At 41.2% G+C, this 25557-nt stretch overlaps 1 protein-coding gene across 4 annotated transcripts in view; it reads right to left on the bottom strand.

Moving 5' to 3' along the window:
* Positions 1-25557, bottom strand: part of LOC127662781 (forkhead box protein N3-like) — a 123876-nt gene that overhangs the window by 31861 nt on the left and 66458 nt on the right. For all 4 annotated transcript variants that reach the window (XM_052154119.1, XM_052154116.1, XM_052154117.1 and 1 more), the window contains exons 3-4: positions 23924-24060; positions 6790-6857 (exon numbers count right to left, since the gene is read on the bottom strand). In XM_052154119.1, the coding sequence (XP_052010079.1) occupies positions 6790-6857; positions 23924-24060 (205 nt within the window). The remainder of the gene's footprint in view (positions 1-6789; positions 6858-23923; positions 24061-25557) is intronic.

The following is a 25557-nucleotide window of genomic DNA, read 5'->3' as shown; positions in this document are numbered from 1 at the left end:
CAGAGGAGAATGGGCCAACTGATTCAAGCTGATAGAAGAGCAACTTTGCCTGAAATAACCACTCGTTACAACCGAGGTATGCAGCAAAGCATTTGTGAAGCCACAACACGCACAACCTTGAGGCGGATGGGCTACAACAGCAGAAGACCCCACCGGGTACCACTCATCTCCACTACAAATAGGAAAAAGAGGCTACAATTTGCAAGAGCTCACCAAAATTGGACCGTTGAAGACTGGAAAAATGTTGCCTGGTCTGATGAGTCTCGATTTCTGTTGAGACATTCAGATGGTAGTGTCAGAATTTGGCGTAAACAGAATGAGAACATGGATCCATCATGCCTTGTTACGACTGTGCAGGCTGGTAGTGGTGGTGGTGTAATGGTGTGGGGGATGTTTTCTTGGCACGCTTTAGGCCCCTTAGTGCCAATTGGGCATCGTTTAAATGCCACGGCCTACCTGAGCATTGTTTCTGACCATGTCCATCCCTTTATGGCCACCATGTACCCATCCTCTGATGGCTACTTCCAGCAGGATAATGCATCATGTCACAAAGCTCAAATCATTTCAAATTGGTTTCTTGAACATGACAATGAGTTCACTGTACTAAAATGGCCCCCACAGTCACCAGATCTCAACCCAATAGAGCATCTTTGGGATGTGGTGGAACGGGAGCTTCGTGCCCTGGATGTGCATCCCACAAATCTCCATCAACTGCAAGATGCTATCCTATCAATATGGGCCAACATTTCTAAAGAATGCTTTCAGCACCTTGTTGAATCAATGCCACGTAGAATTAAGGCAGTTCTGAAGGCTAAAGGGGTCAAACACAGTATTAGTATGGTGTTCCTAATAATCCTTTAGGTGAGTGTATATATATATATATATATATATATATATATATATATATATATATATATATATATAAAAATAATGCAATTTGTGCATAAAGTTTTCTGAAAGCATCCAATCACTTTGTATGATGAACAGACCAAATTCGTTATTCACTCTCAAATCAAATCATTGATCAACTCATGTATACAGAGCCCAAATCAAATATGGTGACATGTCAATAATGCCAAACCTCAATTGTTCTTGCTTGTCTCATGACCAAACGTTATGATGTCATGACACAAGAACCAATGAGGTTTGATGTTACTGACCTGTAGCCATATTTGTTTTGACTGCTTTAAGCTTTGAAGTGAGTCACTATCAACTGCTACTGTATGGAAATCAGTGAATGTGACATTCTTTAAAACATATTTTATGTTCTGCAGAAATCAGTCAGTTATGGAGGTTTGGAACTATATGAGGGTGAGTAAATAATGACAGAATTTGGATACATTAAACTAGAGAGCAGGGTTCGAACCTATAACATTTGAATTAGCAGCCCTTTATCCACCGCGCTACACTAACATCCAATCTGCTTTTTAACTGGCTAAGGACAAGTGAAGAGGTTTCCAGTAGGCTTAAAATCAATCACAGCCATTTAACAACCTAAAACAAAACAAAAAAAAAAGGAAAGCAATGAAGTGTTTTCAGTTTGTCTGCTAGCACTGTGCAATAATCCAGAGCTCTGCACCATCACCGTTATGCAGACACCAGTGCTAGCAGACAAACAGAAAGCAATTCATTGCTATGGTGTTTACTCAGCACGAGAATAACTTTTGTTAGCAAAACAAGGAGCAAAATTTGAGGGACCATTATCTCTGAAGTAGAGCTGGCTTGAACTTTCTTCTTCTATCTTTGTTGGATGTTTAACATCCATCTTCCACTTAAAAGGAATAGTTTTACCTTAATGACTTTCCTCTGTCTCTGTAAAACAGCTAATTACATCTAAGCATCTGAGAGCTACATTCATTACCATTTCAATAGTCCTTTAATGGACACGGCCTTGGAAATCAGGAGAAGAGTTGTACTTAAATGTCTTGCATATCTCAGAAGTTGTATTTAAGAGCTGCGGGAATATAGCACATTGTTGGGCACAGTACTGAACACACCCAGTGTGTTAGCACTTCTGAGATAAGCAGATGTCCCTACTTCAAATGTGGAAGCAGTTGCAGGTGTATCGCTGTCGCCTCCCCACGTGTCAGATAATAGCACAGCCACAAAGATGCCGTTAAATGCTAATTACACCGAGCAAGTCACTGCCTGCACAGGCAAATCTACGCACTGTTCAAAAAGCCGGATTTAGAGAGGGTTTATTATTAATTTTCTCTGACAGTGCGAGCATATTTAAGAAGGTTATGTTGTTGCAAGCCTATGTATTGCAAGCACCTCTGTGGGTCTTCAAATCGGGAAGAACACCAATTTGTGAATAAGTTGCCTGGTAGTGGGAGCTCTGGCTTGAATGATCGTGTCTACAACAGCTGGTGGTAGACCATTTAGATCTTCCGCATCCTGTCCAAGGGCCAGGCGTGAAGGTTCGAGAAGTCTGGCCGCAGATGCCAGAGGGTGCCCCGTCCCTGAGAAGGAAGGTCCATCCTCAGGGGAATTTGCCAGGGAGGTGCTGTCGCGAGGAGCATGATATTCGAGAGCCAAGTCCGAGTGGACCAGTGGGGGGCCACGAGAATGACTTGTTCCTCGTCCTCCCTGACCTTGAGCAGGACTTGTGCAAGTAGGCTCACTGGGGGAAATGCGTATATGCGCAGCCCCCGGGGCCAGCTGTGTGCAAGCGTGTCTGTGCCGAGGGTGGCTTCTGTCAGAGAGTTCAAGCTAGCAGTGGGTGGAATCTCGGGAGGCAAACAGATCTACCTGTGCTAACCCTGCCTAACCCTAACCCCATTCAGTAGTGTCACTCAACGGCGCCACAGCCCAATTGGGAGGCGTCTGTAGTAACTACGACGCATCTGAACACCTGCTGTAGGGGGACTCCTACCCGTAGAAAACAGAGGTCTGTCCAAGGGATGAATAAGTGATGGCAGTAAGGGGTGAGGGTCACACGGTATGTGCCGTGGCGCCAAGCCCATCTCGGGAATGAAGAGGAGGTTCTGTAGCAACGACCTCTAGACTCAGCACCACCTGCTGGCCTGAGGCGTGAGTGTGGTGCAGTTGTGCTCAGTGTCTGATCGGCGTGAGAACGCGGTTGTGTGCACCGGCTAAGTGACCCAGGGTGTGAGGAAACTGCTTCATTTGTGACAACATGGGTACCAAAGCCTGTTGGGGGTGCGGCAAGCAAAGGAAAGGAAACAAAAGATTCTATACACGGCCCTCCACCAGGGAAAGGAGTGGTCTGAATACCAGCTCCATGGCAGACGTCTCTCTCCCTGGGTTCCCTGTTCCTGGAGTGCTTGGGAGTCATCTGTGTCCAGGAGGTGGTTTGTGAGATGGGGGCGTCTGCTTCTTGTGGGGAGCTCTACACTGGGGCGGAGCAGCTTGGGGTTTTACCACCGCAGGGGGACGTCCTTGGCAATCAGACGGAATGCGGGATCTTGATCCGAGGTGGGGCAAGATGTGTTGAATGGTCTCTGTCTGTTTCTTCACCATCGAGAACTGCTGGGCAAAGCCCTCTATGGTGTCACTGATCTAGGAGATGGGGGCGTTGAGAAAGCGAGCCTTGTTGGGGTCCCGCATTTCGACCAGATTCAGCAACAGATGGCATTCCTGGTCCACGAGGGTGGCCATCGCATGTAGGCCTTGGTTACCAGAGACGATGTCAACCTACAGCCTTGGAGGGGAGTGACAGTCTATCCCGACAGGTGGTGGCATTTTGCGGTCACGGGTGCACCGCAACTGCCTTATCCATCTGGAGTGGCTGTGAGCGGCACCCCAAGAGCTGAGGGGAGGATGGAGGGTTCCAGTCCAGCCTGACACTCGCGGCGGCCCAGGTAAGCATGCTGCTCGCCTTCGGTCTCAGATTGGCACACCCGAAGGTGCTAGCCCAGTTAAGTCCTCAGCGTTGGAGTCCGCCAAGACGCTCTCCGATGCTGCACCGCAACTCTCATCCAGCTTGGGGGCCCATTAAATTACCAAAATCGCCTCCAGCGGCAGCCGTGCCGGCCCTATACCCATTCAACATCAATGCGTTTACTCTTTTATAGAAATATATATACTCTTTTAGAGGGCTGTCGAAGTGCTCAGGGGCGTAGTCTGCCGTGGCGTGCAGAAGAAGAGAAAAGCCGTTGAAATGCGCCGTATTTCCAACAGTGTATGCTCTTTAGAGGTGAGTGGAACAACAGTGGGTTTTACTCTGCTCGCTGAAACATAACCGCTTGGCTCCGAAGAAAAAATCTGTCTGAACAGATGCACGCTTCCCTCCTTTTATACCTGTATGTCCGGGGGAGGGGCATGCAATTTCTGTCACTATCTTTTCAAAGATAAGAGGTAACCAAGGCTCTCAAGAGAGACCCCTAGTGTCACTATATCAACACAACGTTGAGTGAGTGACAGAAGGGGAAGGATAGTTTACACAAATATGAATATGCTGTCATCATTTAATCATGTTGTTATAAACCAGAATGACTTTCTTCCATGGAACAAAAAAGGAGATGTTAAGCTATGTTAGTCTATGGCACCATTCACCATTCATAATTGCATGGAAAAAAGTGAGTAAATGATGAAGAATGTTCATTTTTGAGTGAACTAACCAATTGTTTTTTTATCTAAGCCCTCATTCTAGAAACTTGCACACATCAGAAACACATTAAATGGCACGGAGGCACAGACAACGCACAGGTACAAATCAGGCTGTGAGAGAATAAGCAAAGCTTCTATGTCTTCTCGGCATAGGACTGCCTTCTGTGTCATCCTCGAGCCTCAGATGGAAAAAAAAAATATTTATAATAACAGCTCGCGCACTGCACATCCATAAGTGGGCTGCTTTAAATGCCAACAGGTTAATTAAATCCCTGATTACTGTGATTTACGCATATTAATCTAATCAAAAGAATACATGTGGAAGGAATCAAGCACATACTAAAAAGAGATTTGAAAAAGGAAACAAAGAACATTGCGGTCATGTGATAAGTACAGTATTTTCAGAATGATGGACCATACACTGTGGCCAAACCAAACCATCAGTCAATGTCTCATACGTTTAGTGAGAATTATTTTCCAACGGAGTAAAATTAAATATAGACCACATCTTATGTGCAGTGAATAAGAATTCATTTTTGTGTCTAAAAGGCCGCTTCCGGGCAAGTCAATAAATCAATCACTTGTATCACTGGGCCATATTAGCCACTGGCCTCAAGCTAGATAGAATTTTTAAAAGCAGGATTAGTTCCATTTATTAGTGTCTTTGCTTACAAAGTAAATTTCAGAGGCTGGAGCCGTAACCTAGCCGTTAGTGCACATGCTCCAGGCACGCTGTGTCATGGTGCTCATGTGGGAAATTCTGGTCCAGGATGTGCTGAGTGACATCAGCCAGGGACTGGTTGCATAAAACTGTTTTAGACGGGGGGTTTTTTATTATTATTATTTTATTTTATTTTTATTTGGGTTAAAATCACAAAAGAAAGTCACCATAATAAAAAAAATATTTACTTCCATGGGCAACTTATGTGTTTCCTTGTAAATCTCACCGCCACAATCCCAGGGTATTCTAGGTGTTTGCCTGGGTGTTGCAATGCGGCTGTTGGTTGGTTGAGTGGTTGCTAGGCCCTAACATTAAGTGTAAGAAATAATGATAGATAGCACCACTTTAGCGAGCACCACTACTAATAAACTATTTGCAATAACACAATGGGCTACGTTTATACCACTCTATTTGCCTTTTCATCCTCATTAATTATTTTCTTTGCTTTGAATAACGTAAAAACACTATGACTGTTGTCTAAAGAATTTACATTTACTTTGCAAGTACTGAGACCAAGATCTGAAAGAAAAGTGCATGTCTCCCCATTCAACCCCCTACCTGCTGAGGCTAATGAGTAGAAAAAGGCATTTCATTACAGCCATAATTACATTAAGCAAGGAACCGGCCAAAAAGTCTAATTTTAAAAGGCTTGTTTCACTGATACAAATCTAAAATGGTTCTATACAAAACAACGAGGTCTCAGGCAAGAGAAAAGCACCTGTATTTAGAAACAAAGTTCAGGCCAGGACATTAACAATGCCAGTGAATTCCACAGAAAACATTTAGTCCTTTTACTTATTTAGTATTCTTCAGGTACTTAAAATGTATGTTTGTTCAACAATAGAAAAAGGATTAAACAAAACTTAATCATTTCACCCCAAAACGTTTCTTATTCACTTTTGTAAAAAAAACATTTCAGACTTTGCCTTCCAAAAATGGAAGCTTTTCTTTGACTCACTCTCCCCTCCTTTGCAATGTTGAAGTTATGCTTTCTGCTACACCTTTTACTGTAGATGAAATGCAGAATACACATAAACAGGTCAAGTGACAACTGCACAATGGTGATAAACAAGTCATGCTCTGGAAGTCATACTCTGGAAGACAACTTATACAGAATGGATAACTGAATGAGACAGACAGATGGAACAACTGAAAGGTTTCCAGGAATCCAAATACCACACTGAAAAGGAGTGAGAAAAAATGGTCTCAGATTTGGAGCAGTTCTTTTTTAAGGTGCACAAACAAACAAAATAAATACCCACTCAATTAATTCCTTTAGGAACTAGCCAGGTACTTGGATATGAGCATTTTGTTGAAAGAAAGGCTTTTCTAAAGGGCATGCAAATAAACCTAAATCCCTTCTGCACGCAGCACTGAAGCAGGTAAAAAAATAAAGAGCCCTTGTCAGTGGAACCAATCACACATTAACACGATCAAGAGGAGAGAAACAGGGAATGGCTCAAACCATGTAAATACAGTAAGACATATGACTATACCTTGTAGCAGGACTCCCTTGTTTTTTCTATAAAAAGGACTTTCTGGCCATACTGGAGTACTGGACATACTGTAAAGAAAAGATAAAGGAGAGAATGATCACAAAGTGACAAGACCAGATGATGTACAATTTATTAAAAAAAAAAATAAAATAGACTGAACAACCAGGAAAACTGTCAGGTTTTGGTGCTCTCACTCAGGGAAGAAAATGACATGTTTATTTGTATTTATCTATATTAGAGATTTTGTTAAATGACTGAAAATGGCCATTGGACTGTGCCTTCAATGAATGGGAGGTAAACTAAAGTATAGTGCTGGCTTTCGGGAATATACATTTTTCTCATATATGAAAGCTATTGATTTTTTCTGGTGATCGTTGCGATTAATCGCAATTAAATGATGGTACATGATACATTACAACAAACATTTAAAAATCATCAGAAATATATTTACTTTATACTTTGTCTCAAATAACTTGCAAGAAATTGGTTAGTCATTTATTTAAATTATTTAAATATTTAAATGTAAAAAAATATGTAAACAATTTTTTTAATTATTTTTTATTAGACATATTGCTACATGTGTTTATTTTAGATACAAGTATATGTATACATGCCGTAAATTCAATGGACAATTTGGGCAAAATCTTCTGCTGTTTTCCAGTGGACTTCAATTCATATCAAACTTTATTGGCAAGAGAAACTTAAGTGTGCATTGACAATGCATTATTAGACACTATACATACAGATATAAAATATACATATGCTGAAGTTTAATTGCTGCTCTGGCTGCAGCTTGCTGAATGGCAATGTCCTTCTCAGTCTCTATCGCGCACACGCTGAGTCTCTCTCAGGCAGTTTAGCTTTTGAAACTGACTCAGATGAAAATTTTCATGCGATGTAAAGAGATACAGCAGCTTGCCCATATCCCTTGCCTGTTTGCGGGTGAATTCTTCATTCTCCCTACAGTAAAACCGCTCCCTTGTTGATTATGCCCGTGGCATGCGTCATGCACAATAAATATGCGTGCACTGACTGCTTCACACGATCAGTTTCTGTGTTAGGAGGTGCAGTTGATTCAAGTGAGTACCTCCAGAAAATGTATATATGCCAATGTTAACCAGAGAAAGTGGGGGGAAACATTGGTGAAGTTTCTCCCATTGTACAAAAGTGCCTGGGTTTGTTCCTGGCAGGCAGCAGATGTACTAACTTGCCAGGAACAACTTGGGACACCTTTCTCCTATTGTGCAAAATTTCAGTCAAAGGAGCACATCAGGCTGCTTTAAAAGTTGAAAAAAATAAATAAATATGGTAAACTAAATAATTAAAAGTAGATGAAAAATGATAAGTGTAGCAACATTAACCCAACTGTAATAAGTAAAAGATGTTGAACAAACTGATGAGAATCTACAGTGTTTCAAATATGATCAAAGTTAATTTATTTTCATCCTCGCTACTGCAATCTTTTTCCTTAAAAGAGCCTTGACTTTCCATGCTCCATTCATATAATATACGCATTCAAACAGACTGATTATTTAAGGCATATTTAAAATTCTCTACGTATTTGTTTTGTAATGGATTTGTGCAGAAATTGTTCACCTTTTTTATTTTCTCCAGCTCCTTTTGATCAAAATATTTTTAATTTCAAAGGTTACAAAACCTTTTTTTTTTTTTTGTGGATTAAGTGCTCAATTGCTGTCAATTATCTGTTTGTCTACGATTCCTCATCCGTCTTGCTGTCTCTCCCTCAAGCTTCATAATTCTCATCTGGAGCAGTATAATCTTCAATTTAGCCCTTTATCCACACTCTGCCTCCCCGTAGAGGCAGTATGTGCGACATTTTCTCTGTCATCTTCCCCTTCCTAATCTTCTTAAGAGTAAATTAACTAATTGACAGTTAGAACAAACAGAGGTGGTACAGGCTCTTTGAGCACATTTGTCTACATGGTGTATTTAAAAGCCCAAGATTTTAGAAGCAGCTGCTTTTGGCCATAGACCTGTTCTGATAAAGAAGCATTCTATGGTGCGTGACATCTCTGAGCACAGACAGGCTGTGTGCCAAGGTGAATAAACAAACCACTGCCACTTCACATTTGCTAATCTCCACTGTGCTGCCAGACTTCAGGTATCTGCCTTGACAATTGAGGATAATTTAGCATGAGAAGTAATGGAGCCTCGCTACATTAATTACAGTGCTCCGTCAGAATGCTTTTTTTTTTTTTTTTTGCTACTTTTTCCCATTGAGAGTGATTAAAACATATCTCAGCGCAGCTCAGACACAACTTGAGATGAACATCTTCATTTGCATAGTAGTCGCCTAGCAACCAAAACATCTCTAACTTTCAACTTTGAGAAGTCTTTGCTTATCTTAAACCTGCATTAAGTATCACTACCAATGAAAACAAGCTACCAGTTTTGAAATGTTTGTCCTTATTGCTTACAAAAGAACTTATTCCATCTAAAACGACATATCACAAGTGAACAAAAGTGAATTTGTCTTGTGACATCAAACATGAGCTATTAGTTCTTATTTGAGTAGCTTAATTGCTTATAAAAAAAAAAACACAACATGATCAGACAAAAATGTTACATTTTGATTTATGACATCTACATTTTCAGATCACAACCACACTGGTCTCCAATACATGGTAAAAAGTGCTTGCACTGGAAAATATAAAAACGTATAAGAATGTACAAGGAATGGTAGCCTGTTTATTTCTATTATTTACAAAAAAAATAATTCAAATTAATGTTGCCTTCAAATGCTCCTGGGAAGCTCCTACGTCCTCCTGAGTTGGGCATTCGTTATCACGAAATGTCACGCATTAGGAGAGAAAATAATGAAGATGCAAAACAAAAACATTGGCAAAAGCTGTTTTTAGAATGTACCAATGGATAAGCATAAGTGAATACACCTGCATGAGTTTTACACAATTATATTACTATATTATTTATTACTGCATTGTATCTAGCAAATGATTAATTCATTTGCATAAAACAAACTGCAAGGGGGAGTCCATGAGTTAATTATATTATCTGTCATTTATAACAAGTTAATATTATTGAATAAAATAAAGCTTGCAGAATCATTGCTTCCCATCATCTTTCATGTTGACACACCCCCTCTAATATCACATCTCTGCAAAGTGTCCTGCTAGTAAATATGACTCTACCTTATCATTCATGTGCTCAGAACTTGTAATTGTAATGTATCCAACTCCACTTGAAGGCTGTATAAATAACATAAAAGGAAAGTTGTGAATTTGGCTTACTGACTCTTACATTTACAAATCCAACCAAAGTGTTACAGACAGAGTTCATATACTGCTTGAATTGGAACCTGTAATCTGTAATCTTAACCAATCCAAACTAAATTTACATAAGGGGAAAAATAGTTGCATCGGAATTCATCCATTACAACCATGTTAGGCTTGAAATAAATTGTTAAGAGCTCTTGTGTTGATTCAAACAGTTTGCCGTAGCATGACCTGAAGGTATTCATGCCCCATGCTGCTAACAGACACAGAGAGACTCTGTTGACTAAAGTATGTAGGGGCAAGATCCCAGTGGGCTGAGTTCACTATGCCATACTGTATCTGTCTCTTTATCTGTTTCTCCTTCCCTCCCTTTAGCAGTCAAGTCCAGTGTTTATACTCCTAACACACATATGCTTTGTATTGGGTTACAGCTATGGTATGTGTTGCCATGGACACAGCATGCCTCATGATAGACGACCTAGGCCATTTTTTAATCAGCTGTAAGAACTGAACCAAAAAAGTGAGGGAAGCTTTTATGATATTAAGTTATTTATTTGTTATTATGCGCTCTCCACTCTCTGAATATAATAAAAAGAAATGAGATCTCCCGCTGCAATTATTTGGTCTGTGGTTTTGCTAGTAAAGTTTAACACATTCAGAGGAGGGAACAATCAAACAGCTGGTGATGGAATTTAAGCCCATGAGCCCTGATAGAGTTTTGTATCAAAAGCAGTTCTGGTTCTTAAGTAGAGAAATCAATGGCATTTACTAAGGCAAGCATCACTATTACTATTGTTCACACTTAGAGTAAGGGATTTGAACAAACTTTCCTTTGTGCTACAGACAGACATGAATGATACCTAAAACTGTGTGCCTTGTTAAGGACAGGTGTGCTACGATCTGACTTACATTTATGCCGAGCAGATGATAAAATGGAAAAACAATACCATTTACTTACATTGAAGGAGGGACTCAAAATCTAGGGAACAGAATTGAGGGCATATAATTTCCCCCTTAATTTTTACATAGGGATTTCATATGATTTTTCATAAAAGAGTTCAAAGCCATAAACCAGTTCAACCGGCTCCAACTTTTACTTGAAGAAAAAAAAGTATTTGAAAATCAGACAAAAAACAAAGGTACAAGAATTTGAGTATTACTACTTTAACTCATTAATGAGGGAATGAACTACAATCGCAAGAAGCACTGCGAACTACGTAATTGAAGTTAATTAATGGAATAAAGTTTAACTATTATTTTGAAGTTGGTGATACACAGTACAGAATCAACATATTCAAAGTACATTGCAAAATATTCAGATACATATTCTGTAAATATATGAGTAGTGTACGGAGACCGACTTGGTTGTGTCATTCGAAGTGCATGGAAGTGGGCGTTGCTGCTGGACTCTTTTGCCGTAGTTTGGTTGGCTATGATTCTCTGTTTGGTGGATTTTCCCCCTAAGGCTCAAAGGCAGTGTAGATCTTCATCTGAAATTCTGCTATTAAGTGTGATTTTTTTTTTAAAACTATTGTTTAAATAACATGAACTCTTGACTTCAGAAGTAGCATTTACCATCGATTAATAACCGCGGAGGTCAGGGTAGGCCTGTCTTTAAAAGTTTTTAAGACATTGTTAATAATCAATTCCCTATGGAAAAAAATAATAGGATTTTTACTTCCGGAACCAGACTGTTGCGCTTTATATCAAAGAGATTTGCGTAAGTAACACCCTGGCAATCGCCCACAACACCCAAGCATCATGACATTGAATTTGCATGGGCAAGCACCACTCACATCTTATTTAGGATATGTAAAAATCTAGTTAAATCTTGAGAAGTGGAGGGGGGTTACATCAAGGTAGAGGGTAGAGGGTACATCAAGGTAGAGGGTTTGGAAAGGCATCAAGCTACTATCTCTGCCCCCGGTACTCCAAGCAGAAAAGACCCCAGCCAAGTCCTGCAAAACCTCTTTGAACCTTCTCTGTGGGACCATGGCTCGCTTCTTCAGCCTAAATACTTTTTAATCAAATGTTAATGCTAGCTAGGAGAGCCAAAACCTGTTTCATCAGGGCACTGATGGCACGTCTACAACCACTGGAGCATTTTCAAAAATGTTAACATTTCTGCTAATCACCAAACATCAATGGGGAAGAACATTCTTTGCCCTTGCTGGATCTTCTAACATGAAACACGTGTGCCAATGGCAGAAGTCTTGTTGGAATACACCCCATCTATTTTAAATCCTGCACACTCTGTTTGCTCTGTCAATGCAAACACTCATACTGTTATGTATGACCTTGTCTTGTTTTACCTTTGCCCCTTTGTTTACCATTTTGTCCCTTGTTTTACTCCTTAGTTTTCACTTTTGTCCCTTGGTTACTCCATAGTCTCCTTGTTAGCGTTCGTGTTCTCTGTCATTGTTTTCACCTGCCCTTGTTAATTTGCCTTTGGTTTCTGTTAATCACCTTGTCATCTAGTTTGTGTTCTGTTTGTTCATTGGCCCCTTTGTCCCATGTTTTTGTATTTATATCCTGGTTTTTGGTTCAGTCCTTGTCTGTCGTTGAATGTTTGTGAATGTAGTTAGCCTGGTCTGTGTTACCTGCCCGAGTTCTCTATTCTTGTTTATTTCCCCATTGAGGGTTTTTCTTTGTATTTTGTTAGTAATAAAGTAAGCTGCATTTGGATCCTCAACCTTCGTCTGCCTTCATTGCCTTACATTCGTGACAGAACGACAGACCATACACATGGATCCAGCGGTGTTACGAGCAAGCTGCAAACTGCTTAGCCTCATGCAGGAGAACCGTCAGGTGGAGGACTACACCCGCGATTTCCTCGCAATTGCGGGTGCCACTGACTTCCCTGACTCCGACCTGGTGGCGTTTTTTTGGGCCAACCTGAGTTGTGCGCTCCGGGAACGGTTGCCATCGACGACACGCGGCTGGACACTCCACGACTTCATTGAGGAGACTCTGCAGGTCTGCGTTTCGCCCGTGGTTCGTCCCTTCACTCCTGCCTTGGTCAGTGAGCCAGCACGGTCCTCTTCGTCTGTCCGGAGGAGGAGGAGAGGACAGGCTTCCACCTCCCGGCCCACGCATATCACTGTGAGCGAACCAGTGCCCACGCATATCACTGTGAGCGAGCCAGAGCCCACGCATGTCACGGTGAGCGAGGCTGTAGCCTCCGATGTCAGTGAACCAGTGCCTGTAGCCTCCGATGTCAGTGAACCAGTGCCTGTAGCCTCCGATGTCAGTGAACCAGTGCCTGTAGCCTCCGATGTCAGTGAACCAGTGCCTGTCGTCCCAGATGTCAGTGAACCAGCGCGGCCCTCTTCGTCTGCCCGGAGGAGGGAGAGAAGACGGGCTTCCGCCTTCCGGCCCTCGCCTGCCCCGGTCTGCGATCCAGAGCCAGCGTCAGCTACGGTCAGTGAGCCAGAGCCCGCGCCTGCCCCAGTCTGCGAGCCAGAGCCCTCCTCAGCCACGGTCAGCGAACCCAAGCCAGCGCATACCACGGTCACCCAGCCAGACCCTGTCGCCTCAGAGGTCAGTGAGCCAGCGCCTGTAGCCTCGACCGTCCCTGAGCCAGCGCCTGTAGCCTTGACCGTCCCTGAGCCAGCGCCAGTAGCCAGGACCGCCCAAGAGCCAGCGCCAATGGTCGTGCCCGTCCTAGAGCCTGCGCCTCCCGAGCTTTCCAGAGCTCCGCCTCCCGAGCTTTCCAGAGCTCTGCCTCCCGAGCTTCCTAGAGCTCCGCCTTCCGAGCCTCCCGAGCTTTCCAGAGCTCCGCCTTCCGAGCTTTCCAGAGCTCCGCCTTCCGAGCTTTCCAGAGCTCCGCCTTCCGAGCTTCCTAGAGCTCCGCCTTCCGAGCCTCCCGAGCTTTCCAGAGCTCCGCCTTCCGAGCTTTCCAGAGCTCCGCCTTCCAAGCTTTCCAGAGCTTCACCTCTCGAGCCTCCCAGGGCTCCGCCCCTCAAGCCTCTCGAGCCTCCCAGGGCTCTGCGCCTCAAGCCTCCCAGGGCTCCGCCCCTCAAGCCTCTCGAGCCTCCCAGGGCTCCGCCTCTCAAGCCTTCCAGGGCTCCGCCTCTCAAGTCTCCCGAGTCACCCAGGGCTCCTCCTCCCAAGCCTCCTAGGGCTCCGCCTTCCAGGGCTCCGCCCCTCCAGCCTCTCGAGCCTTCCAGGGCTCCGCCTCTTCATTGCCTTACATTCGTGACACATACCTTCCAAGGAACAGCTATTTCCAATAGCGGATCTGTCCTATTTATTTTTCTTTTTTAAACAAAGCTTACCTCCTTTATCTTGATTCTATAATCTAATTTAAAATCTTATTGCCCACTACATTTTCCTTTTACCTCTAGAATCACAATCCACTTTGACTAATCTAAGTTTAATTGGTGCCAGCACCGGTTCTCCCCTGTATATTACTTATCGCCTTGAGGTTTTTAACTTTTGTCCATGTTGCGAGCACTACAAACAATAAGTCAAAGGAATTTTAGAGCAGAATTGTGCAGACTTCCTAAATACATACCAATTCCTTAACCCGAGAACATGTAGCTTTCTGGACTTGGAGTCGACTTGTTCTGGCCAAGTTTAGTAAAAATCTACTAATGCCATTAATTTATCCATATTTAAAGTGTTTCAATTACACTATAATGTGTTCAGGATGGGCAAGGAGGAGGCGGGAACCGGCAGAACAGTCAACATAACAACAAATAAAACACATAGACGTGCAAACACACAGCAGCCGAGTGTCACAGCAGCCGAGTGGTTGGAGAGCTAAGAAAATTAAGTCTCGTGGAACCAGACAGAATATTATTTTCCATGGAAAAAAAGAACAAAAATACCTCAAAGAACAATAAATCTGCACAGTCTTGCTTCCATTGACTGCTTGGCACTACCCAAACAAGCCACAATCTTCACAACGTCCTCTTTCTTTCTTTCTTTAATTCAGAATCTCCCAATGATACATGTCAAGGCTAAATTGGTTCTTGGGGATACTTGGGAAGATTTTGATTTTAGATTTAAATAATTTGATTTGATTAAAATGTCTAATTGTTATTAGTGCAAGTCTTACAATTTTTTGTGAATGATTTGGTGAGCTGTTTTTATTATAATATTTAATTTTATAATATTATTGACTTTAATCATATTCATGTTTATACTACAGTAAATGGTCCAAAATAATACAAAGTTCATATGAAGACCATTCTGGTTTGTGTAGATGAAGTGGTACTTGAGTTACTGATGGGACCGTGGGGGTACACAAGACAAAACACTGCTCCAATTCACCTAAAAGAAAAAAAAAAAATATATATATATATATATAAAGCGCATTCAAATAAAACATGACTTTAAAATAAAATGTTTGTGAATAATAAATGAAGAGATCCTTACTCATGCCATGAGAACTAAACCCTCAAAATACAAGTGCCCCAAACGTTCTCTCTGAAGCGTGCTCTTCTCAGCTCTACAGTAATCAAAGAGACATGTGACATGTTTCATCCGTTTGCGCTGCTGGAAAGCTAATATACCTCTGAAGTTTATAGGCAGTGGAAAGCTGGACACCCATGGAGGGTTTCTGTGAGATATGGAAGCCCCATCACTTACATGGCAGCGGCCATTAGAGTAAGTGTGGAAAAGTGGGAGTGATCTTGTCATTTAGTGTTACTGAGAAGACTTGAGGGCAGATAAGTTGGGGTTTGGAGGCACGCAGACAAGCCTGGAAGCAGGGCTGTATAGTATAGTTTCTCCAGATTATTTTTAATTGATCCTTTCAATTTAGTTCAAATTAGATTAGTTGACAATATAATTGTGAGTTTTATATTAAGTTTAAATTAATTGTTGGATTTAGATGAGTTGTTTTATTGTTTACTAGGTTTAGTTTAGTTTTAATTGATTGAACTGATATATGTTTAATGAATAGTTAATTAAAGGAATAGTTCACCCAAAAATTAAAATTCCCTCATCATTTACTCAACCTCATGCCATCCCAGATGTGTATGACTTTCTTTCTCCTGCAGAACACAAACAAAGATTTTTAGAAGAGTATCTCATCTCTCAATGGGTGCAATAGTTTTGAAGCACAAAAATGCACATAAAGTCAGCATAAAAGTCATCTGTAAGACTCCAGTGGTCAATTAGATATGTTATATAAGTATGAATATGATAGGTGTGGGTGAGATAGAGATCAATATTTAAGTCAGTTTTTACAATAAAGTCTCCTTTCTGCCCAGTAGCTGGTGATATGCACGAAGAATGCAAATTACCAAAAACAAAAGAAGGACTTAAATATTGAACTGTTTCTCACCCACACCTATCATACCACTTCAGAAGACATGGATATAACCCCTACAATCTTATGGATTACTTTTATACTGTGTTTTTCAAAATGTTGGCACCCATTCACTTCAATTGTGAGGACCAACAGAGCTGAAATATTCTTCTAAAACTCTTTGTGTTCTGCAGAATAAATAATTGGGATGGCTGGAGTAAATGATGAGAGAATTTTGGGGGGAACTATCCCTTTAAATTCTTCAGGACCAGATAGTTATTTAGATATTTAGAGGAATTTTCATGTTTAATGAAGGTGGGTTAAGTAAATGGAAATTCATTGAGTTTTCATTACGTTTTTGCTTTAATTTCCTTAAACAACACAATCAGAAAGTCCAGAGAGAAAGAGAGAGAGAGAGAGAGAAAGAGAGAGAGAAAGAAAAAAGAGAGAGAGAGAGAGAGAGAGAAAGCTAAATAAAAAACAAACACAATACCAGACTCAGGCTTTTCATGAGCTTGTTCATTGAATTTGTTTTCTTAGTAATGCATTTTTGCCCTTGGGTTGAAATGACAACTATTAAATATGAGAACTATGCCAGTCTTGGTGCATTCAGGGTGTATTCATACTTTCTTTTTCTTTGTGGACTTAAGTTCAGAGACCCATTTAAAATGTATCTCCTAAAGCAACTGGACCGCCAGTTGCCATCTCCAATAATCCACGCATCTGCACATTTTTATGAAGACAGACAAAAGCAGGTACAGAAACCCTAAAATAGGCTCCAAGCCATCCGTGGTTGCCATGGAGAGTTGCGTGTTTCCAGGGCGATAGTGTATCTCTCAAGCACTAATGTTCTGTCCTTTTGCCAGGCAACAAATAGCCCTGTGATGCAACTGCACCTGTCTCAGCTATGTGTTACCATGGAGGCGTTCCTGTTGCCATGGCGACCATCACGCTAATAACCTCACAAGGGCAAACACGCATTGGTAAACTCCGAGGCCCAACTGTTCTTCATGCGCTCTTTCTCGTTGTCTCTCTCAAACTCTCTTAGTACTGTATGTTAAAGAATGTTCTACCTGAGCTCACTTAACACAGCTTCTTTCCATTTCATAGAGAACTGAAAACATGGAAGAGGAATTTCCAGAGTTGTATTATGCCTCAAAAATTTTGTAGAGTTTTAAAAATGCCAGCGCTTGGGATCTTTTGAGTGCGCAAGTTGGTTTGCCAAGTAAAACAAAGTGCAAAATTATTATTATTATTATTTTTAAATAATTTAACAACTCAGTGAGTATCATGAAGTCTATGCTAATCATAAATCATGCACAAAGTATTTTACGTAAGGAATTATTCACAATGGACCGTTGAATTGTTTAAAAATAATGCAGACCCGAGGTGGTAATGCAGTCAGGACATGCAGTGGTTAAACCTCGGGTCAGCATTATTTTTAATGAATGCGGCGGGAGTCAATTATTCCACTTATACCACTGTTACCACACCTTAAGACATCGTTCAGGGTTTTATCTCAAAATATATTCTGGTTTTCGTCCTTAAAACGCTCTTATGAGAGGAACTACTTTATTTAGCAAAAGATTCACCATCTTGCTTTAATACAGCTTGTGTGTGAGCGTGTATAAGTGCGGGGGAGACGAGGGAGCGCGTGGGCTCTGTTTAACTGAAATTGAAATAAAAGTAGGATATTTTAGACATTGTTCGACAATCTTAACAATTTACTTCAACCAATGTCTTTGTTTTAATTGGTTATTTTGAGGTGGTAGCCTGTAGGGCTCTTTGAAATAACTGAAATAATTTGGCGAAGCGATATGGAACCGTTATGCGGTCAAGACCTACAACTTCTTTATAGCCGTGCATTTCCTTGAAAAATAATTGCCCACCTTAGAATGTCCATCAACCAATCAGAATCAAGCATTCAACAGACCAGTAGTATAATCAATTCTAATGAAGTTATAAATAACTACAAATAATACATGATTATGATGAGCAATATAATGCATCAGGTTCTCAAAATAAACAAAAATGCCATTTTTACTTTATCATTTGTTTAGTAGCTCATGTTTTATCTCATGTTTCATGTTCTCAACTGATTATGACTTAACTAAACAACTACTGATTTGATTTAACTTCAAGCCTACATTAACTATATACACACAGTTAAAGAAACAACGTGAGCTCAGTTTAAAATCTGTTTGGTCCAACTGCATCTTAACTATACAAATAATGAGTTGCCAGGACACTTCTCAGTGAAGTGAGGTAGAATATTAACAGGTAGAACATTTTTCTCACATACATTGCAAGTCTGACGCTGTGTGCGTGTACTGTAGGTGACTTCGAGCAATAGATACAGTCTGCAAGGAGGCCCCGCCCACTCGTGGGGGAAAGAAAAGCCCTGTTACCATAGTTCCTAATTTACATTTACATTTTACATTTATGCATTTGGCAGATGCTTTTATCCAAAGTGACTTACAGTGCACTTATTACAGGGACAATCCCCCCGGAGCAACCTGGAGTTAAGTGCCTTGCTCAAGGACACAATGGTGGTGACTGTGGGGTTCGAACCAATGTCCTTCCGATTACCAGATTACCAGTTATGTGCTTAGACCACTACACCACCACACTCATTCCTATGAGAAAAAAGGGACAATTATCCAATAGATTTGGCTATTTTAACAACGAAAAACATGACGAAAAGCTGTTGTGTTGTTTTTTGCACTTCAGACAAAGCCAAAAAACCTGGAACTTATTTTTATCGCCTTCCGAAAGACACATAGAGAAGCCTAAAGAAGAGTGCTGTGGCTGAGGTCAACCATATGCTAGATACACTGTTTAGTGTGTCACCTCGTGTTCCCTATTCATTTTCAATGAGAGAGAGGAGGTGGCAGTCGAAGCGGTGCCGCTTTCCAAGCTCGTTTGCGATAATCTTGCTGCTTTGTTGTGCACGCTAGCTTGCGACGCACATTGATCAAGATGCCGCTTGTCATTGACTAATTAGAAATGAATTTATTCACAACCAATCAAACGACATTTAGCTTCAAAATGGAAATGAATAAACTCACTGTTGCTGAATTTTCTGAGCTATATGTTTCTTTTAGCATTTATAGAAACATGTATAGGACAACAGACTGATAGGAAGAAAGTGGACGAGTCGGTGTGCGACTTTTACAGTAGGCTATCTTTTTTTTTTCTCGCATTACAGTAATCCTTTAATTTGTCTTTAATTTCAAATTAAAAAACTTTTTTAATTAGGGGTTGAACAATGAACTGGACATGTTCTTGAAAGGTTTCGTGAAATTCACACAAGTGGGCATAAAAGGATCAAATAAAATGCTTTAAAAGTGAATATTAAAAGAATATTGCCTCTTTATATCAAAGCCCCACCACAGAGACAGTGAACAAGGTTGGACACATGGCCATCTACAGGTACTGATGGCATCACCAGAAAAGAATTTGCCTTCATCCCATCTGTCCACCTGATCAACATATGGATGTCTTCAATAACAACAATGAAAGTCGCCTCCACATTACAGCTTGCAGCAGATTCTTTAACTCTCTTTAATCTTTATAGTTGCTGCTGCAATAACTAAAAAAAAGCAAAAGCGTGAGAGTAGTGTGTTAAAAAATGAGCAGGAAAGGACGAGTGTGACAGTCTATGAATCAGCTGATTCGTTTGAACCTTAGGAATGCAATAAAAAGCCTCATTCTGCTTCCTGGGAGCCGCAGTGGCCAAATAAACACTTTTTTACACTCTGCTACATGCAGACTCACCATCTGGTCTGAGAGAGAGTGGAAGCAAAGCCTGTGTGTGCGCACAACACTACAGTGTTATCTTTGCAACCTTACACACACCTTACACTATTAGTGTAAGAACAATCGGAGAAGAGGGGAGGTTACGTTATGAATATTATCAGCTTGGATTATGAATATTAACTAGATGACATAACGTTTGCCCAGTAGTCCTAACTGATTTGATGAAAAGAAGTAAAATGGGCACAGGAATATTGCTTACCGTTTGCATGTCCGTTCAGACCAATGATGATGCAAACCATTTGGCAACAGCTTCTGACTGGTCTTTCAGTCAAAAAATATTGTCTTTACACCAAGGTCAAGCAAAACTTTCATAGAATGATTAATTCCCCCCAAAAAAGTGAGGTGGATTTAACTTCTAAACTGTTTATAAAATGCTTACAAGTTCTAAAAACAATGCAAGTGCCACTGTGAATGTGATTCTCTCAAAGCACTCATGAAAATTATGGGTTATTGTGGCAGGGCAGAGGGCGGGCCGGGTCGTGATTCAGGCTAATCAAGCCTCAGAGAGGGATAAAGGCCGACTGGAGACTGCAGTGGGAAGAGAGAGAGATTTACGGACAGGTGTCCGACACTATAAATACTAGTTATATTAAACTAGTATTTATATTGTCAAGCTGGTTCTCGCATCCTCCTTTCCATGAATCCCTTAACAATGGTGCCGAAACCGAGGAAGGAGGAGGGATGCGCCGGAATAGAGTCCTCGCCACTACCATCCACCCCAAAGGAGCAGCCGTGGCCATCTGTTGGGGGATGGAGGAGCCCGGCCACCTGAGAGCGGACGAACGGCTGCCAACCGCGATGGGAGAAGGGGCTCCTAGCCAATCGCCTGGAGCGGTCAAGGCTGCTACCAGGGGCGGGGAGAGACCCCTACCAGCCACTAAATGTGCCGGGGTCGTGATGACCGCCGTCCGCAAATGGGGAGGGTTTCCCAGCCGACCGCCTGGAGCGGGAGAACCACTGTCAGGTTCCCTTCTGTTTCCCAAGAACGAGGTGAGGGGTTCTGTCTGCCAGGGGCCGGAAGACTGCCTCCGATCCACCCAGGGGGCACGGCTGTCATCCATTGGAGGTTGGAGGAGTGGCCGAGGACCAAGCTACGATGTATCGGAGAACCATGTAGGTGTTTTTTTTTCCTCTCTCTCTCTCCTCTCTCTCTCCCACTGCCGCTCCGTGTTGGCCTTTCCCTCTCATTTTTTTGTTTCCCTCCGCTTGTCCTCTCCCTCATCCAGGTAGACGGGGATGACTACCCATCCCCAGGGAAAGTGAAACCCTTATGGGTTCTTTGAAGCAACACCATAAAGATGGTTTTCTTACAGGTGCACTCGTAAGATTTTAGCTGATTCTTACTCATCCCATCGGGCCCAGTAGTACTTGTGGTTTTGGACTCTACTTTGTGTGTTTTTCTAAATATTATTCTACACACATCCCAACTATGGACGTTGTTGGATTAAATCCAAATGTTGCGCACTGGACTGTGACCATGCAGCAGTGACTCAATTGCGAGCTCTCTTCCGACTGTAGACTACAGTGTTCTTGCGATTGGTGTTGATGTTATGCCGTTTATTCATTATCACTTCTGTGAGAGCTGCAGGACATAGGTAGCGGTTTGTTTCATGACTCCCTCTTGTTTGGACATTTTATCTTTTTACTTGCACTCATTCTGTTTGGACTGTCTGTTGGATCACACTCCTGCTAATACCAATACTCAGGACTACATTGTTGACTCTGGCTCCATTGTTGTCTGTAGTAAGTATATATTTTTTTTGTTATATTGTTAGGTTTGATTGTTTTGTTTACATGTACTTTTATGTTTGAGCATTGGCTGAAAACGCTTTATAAAGTAAACATATAATTATTATTATTGTTAATATTATTATCATTATTAGTGGCAGTAATTCAGTGTCAGGTGCTGTCAACATGGCAGCGGCCAAGCACATCTATATCATCTCCCAGACCAGATCTGCTTTTCCATTTCTATGACCTTCAAAGTCTGAATGGCAGATTATTTTCTTAAATCAAACGTTTGAGAAATCTTGTCAATTGGCCCCAAATTCTTGTTTCCTTCTCATCATGTACTTTGCCTTGACATTGATGGTGTTCTGGTAAGGCCTTTACCCATTATACACAACCTGGGTGTGCTATTCAAACTCTCACTGTCTTGATGACCACAAAAGTTCATTTGTTAAATCTTGTTTCGTTCAGCTCCACAATATTGCCCGATTGCTCTCCTCTTTAACCATTAAATACACTGAAAGAGTTATCCATGTCTTTATAATTTATAATTTAGACTATTGTAACTATCTCTTTACTGGTTTACCTGAAAAAGTGCTTCATCAATAACAATCAGCTCACATTACTCTTATCATCCACTAAATCCACTGGCTCCCAGTTTCCTAACACATACAGTTTAACGTACTTGTCTTAGTTTTAAGGCCTTTCATGGATTATTCTGGCTCCTTAATCATACTGTCTATATGTTGAGATTTGGTTTATATGTTTGCTTGCTTTTGTTTTGTTTTTACATGATTGTTTTCCATTGCCTTTGCTCTGGGAACCATCTTTTTCCTAACTTGTGATTTTTGTCTATGCTACGCGAAGCGTCCTTGAAAGGCGCTATATAAATTAAAATTAACATTATAATTATGCTTGGTGTTCTGAAGAGGTGTAAGCTAGAGGGACCTTCCTCTGTGATTTCCACTTCCCACCGGGCCTCAGTGTCTCCGAACACCTGGTGCAAATGACCGGCCTAGTGTGGTTACCACACAACGTTAGAACTGAAACACAACAGACTGCAACACTGATAACAGAAGTCTTCAAAACAGGATATTTTCAGATCCTTAGAATACAATAACACCAATTACCATGCCATGTTTTCTTCTCAGCCTGCAGAAAAATATTATTGCTCAAAGGCTGATCATTCATAGCTCAGAAAACGTGTGATGTTTTATTTAAGCATTAATTGTTGTAAAAGCCTTCATTTGCTCTCTGTTTAATCTCACTGCTGCCTAGGAGAACCAATTGAGATATTATAGCAATCTCATTTGTTATTGTTTATCTAATAAGAAAGAAAACGTATGTATTATCATTAGATATCTTGACAGTTATGTGAGGATTTTCATTCAATATTATGTGGCGCAGAGTTTGGCAGATGGTGCAATTTCACCTCCTGCACACAAAGTGTCTTGAGAAAAGTGTTTATTTTTTTTTTTAAGAAATGACCTTATTCAGCATCTGTTTACTGAGCTGTGAGATTTTATCGCCTTGATGAGGCAGCAATGTGCTTGCAGTTTGCTTTAACTGCTGAACGGAGAAATGCCATGTGACATAACGGTACCCAAAAACATCCGAGCATGGCACCCTTCTCCGCCTCATTCTTTAATCAACCCGCTACACCTGAAACCCACTCCCTTTCCAATGTCCTACTAGAGCTGTCCGATTTAATTCAATCTCTTTAAAAACATCCATCTTCATATCCCCATTCTAGCCACTGAGCTGGCTGCCAATTTGTTCCATATCCTTTGTTATGGATGATATGCCAGTTCGGTTTTTACAGTAAAGCACTAATTCTGTCTTGCACAGTCGAGTGGCTTGGAGCATGCAGACCTGTTAACTGGATCAAAATGAAATGGAGCGGAGCAGGAGCTGCTCAGAACTCAACGCCAGGTGTCTCGCTCTGACAGCCCTGCTCAGCTCGCCACCGCCCATGGGTTCCACTGCTAACTGATACAGCCAGGGACATAAAATACAGGCTTTTGAGGTAAAATGAGGTTAAAAGGTCAAAATGTCCAGTGAGCTGTGTGTCTACCTTTGATATGCCTGAGGAGATGTGGGTGGCATAGTGAACACCTGGGAATAGGGATGATAAGGTGTCTTCTTCAGCGCCTGGATGAGATTCTGCCTGTACTCTGGGTCTATGCACCACAGGGAGCCCTTTCCGATACTCTGTGGATGGGAAAAAAGGAACATACAGTCAGGACAGAAAAATCTGCTAAATGTGTCAAGAGACAACAATGAAGACTAGAGCATCCAAGGACAATCTGGCAAAACAGTCAACATATTTTAGCTGAACTCTACTCACTGTCTTTCAGGGGAAATCTGATGTTTGCGGGTCTCTGGCTTTACCTGTTTGCTCAGATCAAGTACCTGCTATTCAGGAAAGTGGAATTCAACTTGGCTATACATGACTATATGTTAATTCTTTTTTTATATCTGAAACATCAAGTATAGGAATCATGCATATTTAATGAAGAATGAGCTTACTGTAGCTGTGCATGTAAATATAGATTTTTTTTGTCTTAGCAGTCTACTGGTCACGTCAGATACCTTAAAATGGGGGCTGACTTGATTTGAATCAAAAGTCCTGTTTAAACGTGGTATTAGGATGTGTTTTGGGCGATCCGATCAAAAGTGTACATGTGAGACTGGATTTCGAGGGGATCTCATGATGACATGCATTAATCATTACATCGGTATATTAGTGCATGGTAATAAAGAGCAAAAACGTAAAAGAAAAAGAACTTGCTAACACTTCTCTTAAACATACTCCAATAAAATACAAGCGCAAGCATGACATATAGAGCAGAATTGTCAGTGAAATACATGTTTTAACTGCGCTTCAGATGTTAATACATGTATTTGCTTTTTTGAATGTTCCTATTGGATAGTTATTTCCTTTTAAAGCCACACTTAAAGTTTAAACACAGTGGTTGATTGAAAGGTGAGTAGGTGGTGCTGTGAATGCATTGGAATGGATGTGCATTTACACTATGAGATCAATCTGCTCACATGCATTTTTGACCACTTGTCATTTTGTCTGGCTTCAAATGGATTGTCCAAAATGCATCTTAGCAACAGGTGTAAACGGGCCTGACAGGACTGTAAAAGTAGCAGTTGCTGTCTCCTGTGTTGCAATTCAGAGGCAGCATCGAAACACATTATATGAGTTGTGAGTTGGCAGTGTGAATAAACACATCTTGCAATTGCATTGTCTTTGATGGTTGTATGGGGGGAAAAAATAAATAAAAATATTTCATAAAAATATTATGAAATACGCTTTCATACCTGGAAAGCACAATTTTGTTATGAGGCTGAATTGCTAAGTTAATGATTTGTTCTGGCTGCAAGATAAGACCAACGCAGCGGGGGAAGAATTGAGAACCTGACCACCTGCATCACCTTGACCTCTGTATTGTCCAACAGCTGATGTTAAAAAATTAAATGAAGGAAGAAAAAAAAGAAGTAATAGATGAATTAAAACCACAAGAAGTGCAAAATCCTGCACAGATGTCTGTACATGCACGCTACAGACCACTTAGATAAACTCAGCATTTTAAAACATCTCAGTGGGAGAACGCTCCTGGTATATAAATTAGCTCTGCTGACAGATCTTGCTGAAAATGAGGAAACAGCAAAATGCCACTTTTAAAGTGATGTCAGGAG

Source organism: Xyrauchen texanus, chromosome 22 (assembly GCF_025860055.1).
Source record: "Xyrauchen texanus isolate HMW12.3.18 chromosome 22, RBS_HiC_50CHRs, whole genome shotgun sequence".
Classification (NCBI taxonomy): domain Eukaryota; kingdom Metazoa; phylum Chordata; class Actinopteri; order Cypriniformes; family Catostomidae; genus Xyrauchen; species Xyrauchen texanus.
Note: the sequence above shows the minus strand (reverse complement) of the source record. Positions and strands in the feature narration are given on the sequence as shown.